Source organism: Megalops cyprinoides, chromosome 23, assembly GCF_013368585.1.
Source record: "Megalops cyprinoides isolate fMegCyp1 chromosome 23, fMegCyp1.pri, whole genome shotgun sequence".
Lineage (NCBI taxonomy): Eukaryota > Metazoa > Chordata > Actinopteri > Elopiformes > Megalopidae > Megalops > Megalops cyprinoides.
Window position 1 is genome coordinate 22,857,248 of NC_050605.1, and position 13,702 is coordinate 22,870,949.

The 13,702-nt window shown below is 54.5% G+C and overlaps 1 protein-coding gene across 5 annotated transcripts in view; it reads left to right on the forward strand.

Annotated features, from left to right (window-relative positions):
- LOC118770253 (ELKS/Rab6-interacting/CAST family member 1-like) overlaps window positions 1–13,702 on the forward strand; it is a 192,708-nt gene that overhangs the window by 71,404 nt on the left and 107,602 nt on the right. For 3 of the 5 annotated variants that reach the window (XM_036517808.1, XM_036517810.1, XM_036517813.1), the window contains 3 exons: window positions 208–348; window positions 6,595–6,788; window positions 10,598–10,609. In XM_036517808.1, coding sequence (XP_036373701.1) covers window positions 208–348; window positions 6,595–6,788; window positions 10,598–10,609 — 347 coding nt within the window. The remainder of the gene's footprint in view (window positions 1–207; window positions 349–6,594; window positions 6,789–10,597; window positions 10,610–13,702) is intronic. The other 2 variants (XM_036517809.1, XM_036517811.1) reach the window with 1 other exon arrangement.

A 13,702-nucleotide genomic window follows, 5' to 3' on the forward strand; every position in this document is an offset into this window, starting at 1 on the left:
TACGCGCGGTGCACCCTGACTGCAGATACGCATCTGCACGGCTCAGAGCTCAGGGCCAGGATGTTTACATAGCGCATGAGGCAACATCTCTCCGTGTAGCTCGCTGCTCTGGGTCCCTGACCGTGGCTCAGAATGAGCGAGTCTTAATGCATGTAACAGCCGTGCAGGTTTGGAAACAGCGCCTCCTCTCCCCTCTGTCTTCCGCAGACCTCCCTGCTCGACCTGAAGGAGCACGCCTCCTCCCTGGCCTCCTCCGGGCTCAAGAAGGACTCCAAGCTGAAGAGCCTGGAGATCGCCCTGGAGCAGAAGAAGGAGGAGTGCCTCAAGCTGGAGTCTCAGCTGAAGAAGGTGAGAGCGCCCCCTGCTGTCCACTCTCCGTCACTGAACACAGCCCAGTGCAGAGTCTCCCTCTCCCAGCTGTCTGATACCACGTTATTGTTTCTGATGGCCAGAGGCGCATAAAAGTTATGAAATCAGTAACCATCATATTATACTCTGTTGTTTACCTTGTTCTACATCTCCATTCCACCTGCCCCTCGGTGCCCCAATCCGAGTGCCATCCTCCACTGTCTTACTTGGTTTAGCGTGATGGTTTTCTGTTATTTTCTTTTAAGTCATTGATTTTCTTTCATGTCTCCCCCTCCCTTCCCTCACTCCTCTCTTACTGCTGTCTGCCTCTCTCTCTGTCTCTCTTACCATCTCTCTCTCTCTCTGTCACTCTCTCTGCCTCTCTCTGTCTCTCTTTCCATCTCTCTCTCTCTCTCTCCGTCACTCTCTCTGCCTCTCTCTGTCTCTCTTTCCATCTCTCTCTCTCTGTCACTCTCTCTGCCTCTCTCTGTCTCTCTTTCCATCTCTCTCTCTCTCTGTCACTCTCTCTGCCTCTCTCCCTCGTTCTCCCTGTCTCCGCCCCCTCCTGGCCCTGTCTGTTTCCTCCTTAAGCTCTCTGAACTCATGTCAGGCCATCCTTCAGATCTTGTAAGTGCACCCAGCCGTGTCTGTGGAGTGTAGGAACCGCTGCGTGCACGCGCGCGCGTGCGTGTGTGTGTGTGTGTGTGTCTGCGTGCGAGTTCGCTTGCATGAACGCCACTGCATACAGCATCTCCTTGGTTCCTCATTAGGTGTGTGAGACTTGCGTGACACTTCTTCCCCCCGTCAGTAATGCGGTGTGTTCCCTGCTCTGGTGTCCTTTGCTGTGTCGTGCTACGCAGTGAGGTGTGTCGTCCTGCCAGCTAGCTAACAACGCTCTGCACCGCATCCTCCCACGGCTGGCCTGCTGGCTGGCTTTCTGCAGCGCTGCACTCTGTCTGACTCGCAATGGAAGAGCTGCCGTCCTCACAGGCCGTTTAATGTAGTGGTTGTGTGTGTGCGTGCGTGCGTGTGTGTGTGTGTGTGCTTGTGTGTGCATGCGTGCGCGTGTGTGGGTGTGCTTGTGTGTGCATGCGTGCGCGTGTGTGTGTGTGCTTGTGTGTGTGTTCGTGCGCGTGTGTGTGTGTGCTTGTGTGTGTGTGTGTGTGTGTGTGTTTATTTGTGTGCGTGCGTGCGTGTGTGTGTGTGTGCGCGTGTGTGCGTGTGCGCGTGTGTGTGTGTGCTTGTGTTTGCATGCGTGCGCGTGTGTGTGTGTGTGTGTTTATTTGTGTGCGTGTGTGTGTGTGCGTGTGTGTGTGTGTGTCAGGGCATGTCCGTGTAAAACCAGCAGGTCTCAGTAAGACAGCACGCACAGTTGGTCCCCATCGTTCCCTGCACTGCAGTCTCCTGTGGGCACAGGGCTTGTGCAGATCACACAGAGAGAGGGGCGCAGCAGTAAGTCTGTGACCCCAGTGCTGATGTGAGTGGCGGCGTCCTGTCACATGGATTGCATAGACATCTGCATTTCACAGCCCTTTGCCAGCTTAAATCAACATTTCCATCTCTGCATGAGTCACAGGATAGGCGGACCTCAGGAGAGCTCCTTGCTGCTTGCTGGCTCCAGGGTATGGCTTTGGGTTGAAGCTCTGGGGTGTGGCTCCAGGGTGTGGCTTCAGAGCAGGAGATGGCCTAAATCCCACCACCACCTGAATTTCTATATGAAATGATCATGGCTACTGCCCCCCACCCCCAACAACTCTCTGTAGACCACTTCACACAGGGCTGGTGCACTGACATGTTGCGTCTGAGTGCCTTCACGCCAGTCCTCTCTCACTTGCTCACCCATGAAGCGACATGAAAGAAACCAGACTGCCCTGTGATTTCAAACGCCTTCACCTGTCCAAGGGAACAGGTCTCAGTCATTTCCTGCTGCCTGAGATCTCGATCAGCGTGGAGAAGGGAATCGAGTCCACACCGGGATAGTCCTTGTTGTGCTAAAATAATGCAGTGAGGCATATTCCAGGCCACTCCCTCCGAGCAGGAGAATCTGCGTGTGACAGCGGCCTCAGAGCTGAGGAAGATGGATGAGCCCGGCTGTAGTCTGCTGCGGCTCCGCGCGTCGGATCACATACTGTACTCCCCGATCACACGCATCACCTCTGCCCAGCACAGATGCAGGGGGAGTCTGCTACCTGAGAGGAGATGGCAGACTCTCGCCCAGTGATTAATTGCTTTTGCTCCGTGTTTTCCCCCCCCCGTCTCCCGTTCTCGGTTCTTCAGTTTCTGTTTAACATGCACGCGAGCTCCCCTTACCCTCTCTCCGGAACCGTCATGCGCGTCGCATTCCAAGACAAATGCGGGCCGCTTGGCGGGCGAACACTGACGGCTGTGTGGGATACCGCGCGCCCGCGCACCGGCGCGCCCGCGGTGCGTACACCCGAGAACCTGGTGACAGTGGGAGAAGTTCTGTGAGATTGGAGCCGACACTTTGGCCCGCAGCGTGCGGGAGCTGCCGGCTGCCTCTGGCCGGGATGGCTGCGAGAGGGAGTCTGGGAATTCTCTGTTTTAGAAGACAAACACATACAGAATGAGGATGAGACTCCAGGCCTGTTTTGGGGGAGTGTGTTGCTGAGTGAGACCTGGAGCTCTGGACCAGGCAGAGGGCCCAGGTCCACTGCTCCTCCACTCACCACTGCACTGGGAGGTGGGGCAGCTGACAGAGAGACGGCTACCTCCTCACACACACACACTCATACACACTATCACACACACACACACAGTCACACACAAACACACAGTCACACAGGCATACACACGTACAGTCTTACAGACATACAGTCAAACGCGCATACAATCTCTCTCTCTCTCACACATACACACACACACACACACACACACACACACCTGGTCTCACAGGCATACACCCAGAAACACACACATGCACTCACAGTCTCATATACTCACTCACACACTCACACACACACACACACACACACACACACACACACACCTCGTCTCACGGGCATACACACAGAAACACACACACACACACACACACACACAGTCTCACACACACACACACACACACACCTGGTCTCAGGCATACACCCAGAAACACACACACACACACACACACAGTCTCTCACACACACACACACACACACACACACACACACACACACACACACACACACAGTCTCACACACACACACACACACACACAGTCTCTCTCTCACACACACACACACACACACAGACACACACAGTGACACACATCACATTTCCCTGGTGCCTTGTTAGACACCCACACATGCGTCTGTCTCTGGCTTTCCTGCTGCACTCTGTATGTTCCAACAGCAGCAGTCTGCCGCTGCAGCCCGGAGCTGCCGGCCGCGGCAGGGTCAGTGCCACATGCACGGCCACGCAGACGGCCTGGCTAATAAACGCAGTTATGAAAGTCATTTCCTACCCATTTTAATACTCTGTAAGTTACGAGCGGTCAGGTGTTAGAGGGCGGCCAGGCCTCCAGCGCCCGGGCGTGGGAGTGCGGCGCCCGCCGCTCGGCCTGCTGGGAAGAGTGGGCGTGCGGAGTGGGAAGGGGTACGACCTGCGTGGGGAAGGGATGGAGGATTAAGAAGGAAGGGGTGAAAGAGGGGGAAGGTCAGCTGCCGAATTATGTTTGAGGGGCGAGGTTTCCATCTTATAATTATTCGCACATCCGCATATAAAATAATGTCATCCTGCTCCCATAATAGAGATGTGACAGACGGGCTGGACTGCTTCAGCTTCCAATCAGAGCAGGGTGAGAACAGGCTGCCATGGCAACCCCCCAGCTCTGGCTGGCGTGAACAGAGACTGTCCTGGAATGGGCAGTTTGGCTGGAGATGTGGCAGAAATGTCGCTGGCAGTGAGGGAGATTATACAGTGTGTGTCTAACATGAAGCAGACGCTCAGAGACATGCTGTACAGCCCTGACCCAACAGCGCCCTTACTCTCTGAGACGGGCCAGCTTGGCGGGGTTCAGATCAACACTGCCGTCTGTCTGAATGCATTCTGACGGGGGCTGAGGCAGTGACACAGTGAAGAGCTCGATTGGGGGTGGGGGGGTGGGGGGTGTTGGGGTCAAGACTCATACAGCGGTAGAGGAGCTGCATTACTGCCCTGCTGAACGGTCAGTGACCTGAAGACAGCATCCCTCCCTCTCTCTTTTTCTCTCCCACTGAATCTTTTCCAGTCTCACACACACACACACACACACACACACACACACAAACTGCCTCTCTCACGCACGCACGCGCGCTCTATGACGTAACGCCGTTTGCCCTTCTTGCTGTTCTGCAGACAGCTGTCTGCGCCTCTTGGCGGCTGGTGTGGAAAGCCTGGCCTGTCCAGCCCCAGACTTTAAAAAGCAAATTAAAGAGCCTAAATGTCGTCTTAAATAATATTTCTAATAAAGAGTGATTATTTATTAAAATCAGCGTGAACTTGGAGGCTGGGGTGTCTGGCGTGGAGTGAACACCTGGCGCCTCTGAGTGATGGCTGCTCTCCCCAAACCTGCCGCCTCACAGGGGACGGCAGTCACTCTCTCCCCCCATCACTCTGTCTCCCACCAACCCCCCCGTTCCCCCCCCGTTGTCTCCGCCCCCGGTCCCCGCCCGCTGTCTCCCATTGGTCAGAAACGTCCCCTCGGTGCATGTGCAGCGTGCTTCTCACAGCTGCGGCGCCTGCTGCGTTTATGTGAGGAGCAGCTATCCGGTCGTTCACACAGTGGTATAAAATGCCACTCCTGTTAATGGCAGGGGGAAATTGGCGAAATGATTGTCCATTAAACCGCACAATAAAGAGGCTGGCAGCGCGTACTTCCTGCCCGAGCCCCCGGAGACAGTAATACACTGCTGTCAGAGGAAGCACACCCACGCGCTCTCCAGGTACCTGCGTCAGCTGACGCTTGCGTAACTTCATTAGAATTTATTCCTGGAGCCTTCTCTCCGGCTGGCGCGTCATCTCTGCCGGGCCCTGAGGTCAGGGGGTCGGCTGAGGCCGCGGTGGCACGTGCGCTGATGGTGAGGTTCACCGTGGCGCTGTGATGTCAGCACGCTGGCACAGAGCTGGGCACACGTACGCACACACACTCACACACACGCACGCTCGCTCACACATGCGCGCGCTCACACATGTGCACACACCCCCACCCATGCACCTGCATACACACACGCACGCACATACACACACACACACACAGACACACTCACACACACACAGACAGTTGCACCAGGTGCTGGGATCTCATGAGCAGAGGCTCTGTCCTTCATTGCGGCCCTGTAATAGAGCAGGACGATTTATGGCTGTTACTTTTGGGAGCAGGCCCGCGGGCGCTTATATTTATTTATTTATGTTACATGCAGAATGGGACTGAAATAAGGGGCGATGCCTGCTTAGCACAGCCCCTCCCAGCCCTCCTGCAAGCTGTGCTTTATTGCAGGCTCCAAAGAACACAGTCTGAGGCTGCTGTTAGACTGAGTGCACTCGCCAAGCCTTCCACTGGAGCAGACAGGTGTGGTCAAGGGATAGTAAAGTGTAATAGGCCTGGCTCCTCGGTGTGTTGGGTAGGGAAAGGCCTGGCTCCTCAGTGTGCTGGGTAGGGAAAGGCTTGGCTCCTCGGTGTGTTGGGTAGAGAAAGGCCTGGCTCCTCAGTGTGCTGGGTAGGGAAAGGCCTGGCTCCTCGGTGTGTTGGGTAGGGAAAGGCCTGGCTCCTCGTTGTGTTGAGTAGAGAAAGGGGCGGTGGGTGGGGGGGGGCGGGGATGGGTGCGGCGGAGCGATGGGGATGGGTGGCGGCGTTGGTGTTTAGATTTTGTCAATGTTATTGTATCTTTTCCAATTGCTGCTGTCAGTGGAAGTGCTGATGATGCAAGGGGCTGCGCTCGCGCCCTCTCTCACAACTCTCACACACAGCGGACACTAAATAACAGTTCTAAACTGAATTAAGCATGCACTCCTCTCAGAGAAGTTCTCAATCACTGTTTTTTTGTTGTATTTAGCTTCAAATTTTATTTTTAGCTCTGAAAAAATTACAGAGGTGCGGACCTCGGTGAGCTCATAGCTGGTTTCGGGCGTGAGCACCGGCCACCTGTTACCTGGGCTTTCGGTCTGAGAGCAGGCTGAGTAAGAGTCGGTAGACAGCATGAGAGATATGAAACTGGGTTTGAGGAGTGAGCGTGCCCTCTGACCCCTGACCCCTGACCCCTGCAGGCCCAGAACGCGGCGGTGGAGGCGCAGGCGAACACGGAGCTGTCGGAGCGGATCGCGTCGCTGGAGCGGGAGGTGGCGCGGCACCGCGAGGATGCTGGGAAGGCGCAGGCCGAGGTGGACCGCCTGCTGGAGATCCTGCGCGAGATGGAGAACGAGAAGAATGACAAGGACAAGAAGATCAGCGAGCTGGAGAGGTGAGGGAGCGCCGCGTCCGTCCGTCCGTCTGTCCGCCCCGTCTGCCTGCCTGCCTCTCTGCCGTCTCTCCAGCTCTTTGGATGTAAAAAGCCTGACATGACATCTGTCTGCATTGGGGTCCATCTGTCACTGGACGTCCTTTGCTGTGTGTCGCTGTGGAAGCGTGTCTCAGGCTTTTCTCTGTTTGTGTCAGAGCGTGTCTCTCTTTCTGTGGTCTGTTGTCAGAGCATGTCTCTCTTTCTCTGGTCTGTTGTCAGAGCGTGTCTCTCTTTCTGTGGTCTGTTGTCAGAGCGTGTCTCTCTTTCTGTGGTCTGTTGTCAGAGCGTGTCTCTCTTTCTGTGGTCTGTTGTCAGAGCGTGTCTCTCTTTCTGTGGTCTGTTGTAGTGTCTTTCTATTTGCTGTTGAGTCTGTCTGTCACTGAACGCCTGTCTGTGCCTGTCTCTGTTGGTCTCTTGGGTTTCTCCTCTGTGTTGTGGGGATTCGGTCTCCTCCGTGTCTCTGCATGTCTGTCAGGAGGGGGGTGGGGATGGTTCGTGCTGCTTCAGTGGTTCTGGAGGTCTGGCATGCAATACAGCAGGGTCACAGGAAGCTGTGAGACACTGCCAGCCCTTTGACCCTTTGATTAATTTAATCATATTGCACTTTGAATCAGATCAGCTGTGAGCTGTGATGTCATGATGTAAAAATGGTTTATTAATGGAGAACCGTTGAATATTAAGATTTAATCTAATGGCGGGCATTGCTCCTGACATGCCAGCCACACTGAGTTTGAGCCAATCAGCATCCTGCCCCTCTGTGGCACTGAGCTGGTGCGATGTACAGACGGCCAGCCCATGGCAGCGGGGTTACTCTGCGCTGGGGCTGCCTGCAGTGCCAGCCTCACAGGAACTTTAAACCGCGTTTTTAGCGTCTGAGACGGAGAACTCGGAGCTCAGCGCTGCCCGGGGTTGTGCGGTGCATGCGCTGGGTGGGCGTGGCTCTCGCTGTCTGCGCGTGTGCGGAAGGGGGGGGCGTTTATCTGCCAAACACTCCCCCACCCCCCGCTCTCAGCCCTGGGACCGGGGCGGCAGGTTCATCTGGCCGCTGTCTCGCCTTGGCTGGTGACGATGATGCGTTTCCTGTCCTGGCGGAGCGGGCGTTGCCCGCGGGGTTGGCCCAGCGGAGGGCCAGCGTGTCCGTGCTGTACGGGGGGAACCCCTTTGATCTCGATTAATTCCCCACTGCCTGCTGCCAGAAGAAGATTGCTTTCACACTTCCCCAAGCCCACGCAGGCAGCTGAAAACGGCCCAGACTAGCGGGAGTGTGTGAGCATGAGTGTGTGTGAATGCATGTTAGTGTGCGTGAATGTGTGTGTATGTGTCTTTGTCTGTGAGTGTGTGTGTGTCTGTGTCTGTGAGTGTGTGTGTGTGTGTGGGTATGTTTGTTTATGCATGTGTGTGTTGCGTTTCTGTGAATGCCAGTCTGCGTCTGAGTGTCTGTGTTTTAGTTACGTTAATTGGCAGTAATTAGTTTTTGGGAAATATAAGATTTCTCTGAACTCCCCTTCTATAAATAAATAAAAGAAATGAATAATTAAGAACTTGCTGACTCAAAACACATTTGATTCAGCATGAGATTAAAATTATGTGTCTGGAAATTAACTGGCACAGAATCATTAATGCTGACGTCCTGTAGTCTCCAATTTAACATTCAATCAAGGCTTTATTTTCAGTGCGAGACGTTTCCAGACTCCGCACATTCCAGAGGGGGAAATTTCTATTGTGGGCTGTGTTTACATCAGTCTGCCCTGAGACAGGACAGACACATGGACTGAAAACATGCCTGCACACCTAAGAAGGCCTAATGGCTCTGAGAGGAAGTAGAGGAATTTGAAAGCAAAATGCTTGAGCAGCAGACAGAGCAGATTGCTTTTAATTGATCAGGCCTAAAGTGGGGCTGGTTTCCACGGTGTGCTCTCATTAAAAGCATTCAGGAGAGTCTGCTCTTTTGCACGCTCTCTCTCTCTCTCTCCCTCTCTCTCTTGCTGATCGTCATGGTGACATGCTGGCCCTTGATGCCAGACACCAGTCATAACAGAGCTTGTCTCCCGTGGAAACGAGCTGCAGTGGCCTGTCACGGGGCCTGCTGGGCTCCGCATTGGGTCAGAGAGGTGGCAGAACACCTCTCTCCTCCTGACCCCCTGGTGCAGGGGTGCGGGGAGCACAGGGCATAGAGGCCTGTCAGCAGGGGTGCAGAAGGCTCCCAAAAATTAGAGACACATCCCGGAGGCGTGCTTTAGTTTTGTGAGTTCTACGTGTACCAATGTGGTGTGGTGGTAAGGGGCAGGGTTCGTAACCATAAGGTTGCCGGTTCGGTTCCCCGCTGGGGCACTGCTGTTGTTCCGTTGGGCGATGTACTTAACCCACAGGCGCCTCAGGAAACATCCACCTGTATAAATGGATAAAATTGTTACCTATGTATGTCACTCAGGAGTGTCTGCTGTAATGTAATGTACTATGCTGCTGCTTTTATCAGAGAAGTTCTGTTGTTAGGTTTGGTCAGAGTGGCTCCAGTTTCGGAGGGCTGGTGCTTTCCCTGAATTGCTCCTCTGACATTTCTTCCTGTGTGAATCTCTGCCTCTTCCTGCGTGTGATTGAGAAGCAGATCACACGTGGAAAACGGTGCTTTATTGTGCTTGCAGGTTGGTGTTTGGGAGGGAGAAGGCGTGTTTTCCGTCCTGTTTCCAGACGTGCAGCAGCTGCACGGATCGAGTTTGTCTGGCTGCCGATCAGTGGGGCTGTGAGCCCGGTCAGGGGAGAGGGGCTTCGGTGTCCTATCAGATAATCTGTCGCTTCTGATCACTCCAGTGTCCCCTAAACAGGCTAATCTGGGTTTGCAGGATATTTATTTCATGTATCAGATGACGGTTGCTGTGAGGCGGGTGAGCAGGGATGCTCCTCTGGCTCCAGGCCGGGCGCGTCTGGGCTACACTTCCCCGGCCAATCGCAGCCTCTGATCAAAGCGAGGGACGCCGCTTCCCACGTTTGTGGGATGCCATGCTTTTCGTGTGCTTTTTGCTGTTAGGGGCAGGTGCAGCTACTGGCTTTTTTGACCCTGCTGTGTGTGTCGATCCCTATCTCCTTCCCTCTCCTGTATCTCTGTCCCTCTCTCCCTCCCTCTCCTGTATCCCTGTCCCTCTCTCCCTCCCTCTCCTGTATCCCTGTCCCTCTCTCCTTCACTCTCCTGTATCTCTGTCCCTCTCTCCTTTCCTCTCCTGTATCTCTGTCCCTCTCTCCTCTTTGCTGTATCTCTGTCCCTCTCTCCTTCCCTCTCCTGTGTCTCTGTCCCTCTCTCCCTCCCTCTCCTGTATCTCTGTCCCTCTCCCCCTCCCTCTCCTGTACCTCTGTCCCTCTCTCCCTCCCTCTCCTGTACCTCTGTCTCTCTCTCCCTCCCTCTCCTGTATCTCTGTCCCTCTCTCCCTCCCTCTCCTGTATCTCTGTCCCTCTCTCCTCTTTGCTGTATCTCTGTCCCTCTCTCCTTCCCTCTCCTGTATCTCTGTCCCTCTCTCCTTCCCTCTCCAGTGTGTTTTCACATTTTTCCTTCAGGTTAAAGCGCTGTGTCCTTCTCGTCTGCATCACTGCCCGCTCCGTCTGTAAGCTCTGCCTCCTGGGAGCGCACGCTGCCTGTCTGTCTCTGCCTGATAGTGCTCTGACTCTCTCTGTACGAGTGCTCTAATGTGTCTGTCCTCACTGACTAACCCAGCTCTTAATTCTTTCTTTCTCTCTCTCTTCCTTTTAATCTTTGCACTGGAATGCTGTCCTCTCTACAGTCTGGCTTCAAGGTTAGTACCCATGTCCCTTCTCTAACTCTTCCCTTTCTGTGCCGTTCTGTGACTGTCCTTACTGAGGGGGTGTGATGAGCCACTCTGTCCAAGATGAGCGGGGAGAGGGCCGAGTTTTCGGATTTGTGTCTGAGCCCCGGCCGAGACCCGGGGATCTGGAATGAAACCAGAAACTCGTGAGAGCGACTCAAACTTTAGCTGCTCGTCTCCAGTGTACAAACTCACCTGCGGAACACAGGAGTGTTAACTATACTCCAGCTCGGCTTCAGAGAGAGATGACATTCAGTGACAAACTTCTCTTCAAAGCCCGCGGAACAGGAGATACAGGGAAGGGAAAAATGAGGGTGGCTCCACAGAGCAGCTCTAATTGGAGCAAAAAATAAATCCCATCAGTCATTGCTCTCAAACCCGCCGAAAAACCTTGTCTTTCCTGCCAGCGTTTGAAATTGATTGTTGCTCAACGCCGTCTGAGTTACAGCGTTTGGCTTTCTTGTTTAGCATGCTTATTATTTTTTATTTCTCTGAGTTGTTTTGTAGAGGTTTGTCAGCTTTTGTTCTCCGGGAAAACAAACAGCACTTTGTAAGGGGAAAGTCTGACAGAGTGATCTTTCCTGCCTTTGATTCAGTGTTAAAGAGCTGAGAAAGACGCAGGATCAATATCTCCTTCACACCAGCAGGCGCGATGACGGGGAAAAGGAACTCTCATCTGTCGGATGTCGCTGAGTGCGGAATTAGAACCGCGCTCACGTTGCGGGCTTTAACCTGAAGTGCTACTCCGCCCGGAGAGCTGTAAGGACGTCTGCTCGTTCCTGTTCCCGCCGCAGCGTCTCGTTAGTAACGGCGGTCCTGTGAAAGGTTCTGTTGGGTCCTCGGTCTCAGATTCCCGCCGCTACGCTGCGGTTCCAGGTGGTGAAGGGGAGGTCTCCCTCGGGTTCGGGGCGGCCGGGGAGACGACGGCGCCGGCTGCGTGCGGGCAGGTCTGTCCATCGGCGTCGGTTAAACCCGGCCCTGAGCGCACGTGTGAACGTGACCGGAGGGAGGGGGCGGGCCTTTTCTCAGCACTCCGCCGCTCCAGCAACACGTGCGGACAGATGTGAAGAGTGTGAGGGGGGCTGGGGGCGGGGAGGGAGGAGATGAGGGTGCGAATTGACAAGTTGGAGAGCCTGCGTATCCCCAGTGTACCTGGCTGCTGCTCAGCTCTCTGCTTCGCTCCCGCTAACGGGCCGCCTGGGTCCCTCTCCCTCCCCGCGGCTCCGCCGGGCCGGCTCTCAGGCCCGCTGTTTGTGTGGGAACGGGACGCGGCGAGGGGAAGCTCTGGAGCGGCCCTTCAGCGCAGGAGTCAGTAGGAGGGCAGCCGGCTCTCAGGCCAGCGAACGCTGAGGCGCGGAGTCTCAGCGGCTGGCCGAGCCAACATAAAGAGGCAGATTTAAAAATAAAAAATAAAAAAGAGAGAAGGGAGGGGGGAGAGAGAGGGGAAAAAAAATTTGAACAAACAAGTTATTTGATCCGTTTTTGTACATGTGCGCTGTCTGTGGCTTCTCCCCCTCTCCCTCGCTTTGATCAGACAGGTCACGATTTTGCTGCCGACACTCCCGTGTCCTGACTTGACTCGGGACTGTTTCTCCCATTCTGGCGGGTTTAGCAGGAACGTGGGCACATGCTAATTTGCGCAGGGAAGCGGGTGGTGTGGGGGGGCTGGACCGCGAGCGCAGCACAGTGCAGATCGGTGAGATGAAACGCGCTGGTGGCACGCTGGAATCGTGGGGGGGGGGGGGCGTCGCCGTCGGCCAGGTATCGTTGGCGTGCTTTCATTGTTCCCTGGTTTACGCCCTGCGTCAGAGAGGCCGCCGTGTCCGAGCGCAGGCCCTGGCTAATTACTCCACCGCTGCGTTCCGCTTGGCTCTTTATGGCGCTGTAACAATGGGGCCTTTGAAAGGCGCTGCTGTGAAGCAACATGTAAATAAGCCCATTAGCGCCGTGCTTTCGGGGTTCTGGGTGGGTTTGGGGGGGGGTATTTGAGCTGACAGGAGCCCCCCGGCCGGGCTGCAGCTCCGCTCTCTCGGAGGTCTCGGCCCGGATGGCGGTGGTGATTTGGCTGGGGTCCCACACGCCTGGCCTGGTGGTCGTGGTCTCAGGGCAGGTCTGTCGTGTGGGGTGCGGGGGGTGGGGGGGGCGTATGCGGGGGGGGGGGGGGGGGGGGGACTGTGTGTGTTGGCAGCCTGCTGCAGGAGCTCGCCCTGGCGTTTTGGGAGGTCGATGTGATTGATCCTGAAGAAGGGCTCCATTCCGGTCTCCCTGTGTCTGCATCTCTCTCCTTTAATGACCCCCACCTTTCGGGTCTTTGGGGAAAATAAGGTCCGTTTCAGAGCCATTTGATCTCCGTTTCAAAGCCATTTTAAAGCAGAATTTTGTTTTCCAGAATCCTGGTAGCTTGATTTAAAAATGTGTGCCGTACCCTGCTGTTAATGCGAGTTTAGATTTGATGATAAAACCTGTTTGAAACATAATGACTTGAATACAACATGTGCAAAAGTTAAAATTTCCTTAATTTCACCTCCATAAAATATTATGTAAATGCTTTTTAAACTTTTTCTTGGTAGCACAGCAGTCTGGAGGCAGATGTGTGAACAGAATGAAACACGGTGACATCACAGTAAGGTCACCCTTACCTTAGCAATGAAACACAGTGACATCACAGTAAGGTCACCCTTACCTTAGCGATGAAACACAGTGACATCACAGTAAGGTCACCCTTACCTTAGCGATGAAACACAGTGACATCACAGTAAGGTCACCCTTACCTTAGCGATGAAACACAGTGACATCACAGTAAGGTCACCCTTACCTTAGCGATGAAACACAGTGACATCACAGTAAGGTCACCCTTACCTTAGCGATGAAACACAGTGACATCACAGTAAGGTCACCCTTACCTTAGCGATGAAACACAGTGACATCACAGTAAGGTCACCCTTACCTTAGCGATGAAAACAGTGACATCACAGTAAGCTCACCCTTAGTACACTCATGTGTCCTTAAGGTCCCATTACCCAGGATCCTCCTCTTCCCTCTCCTTGGATACCGCATCGCTCT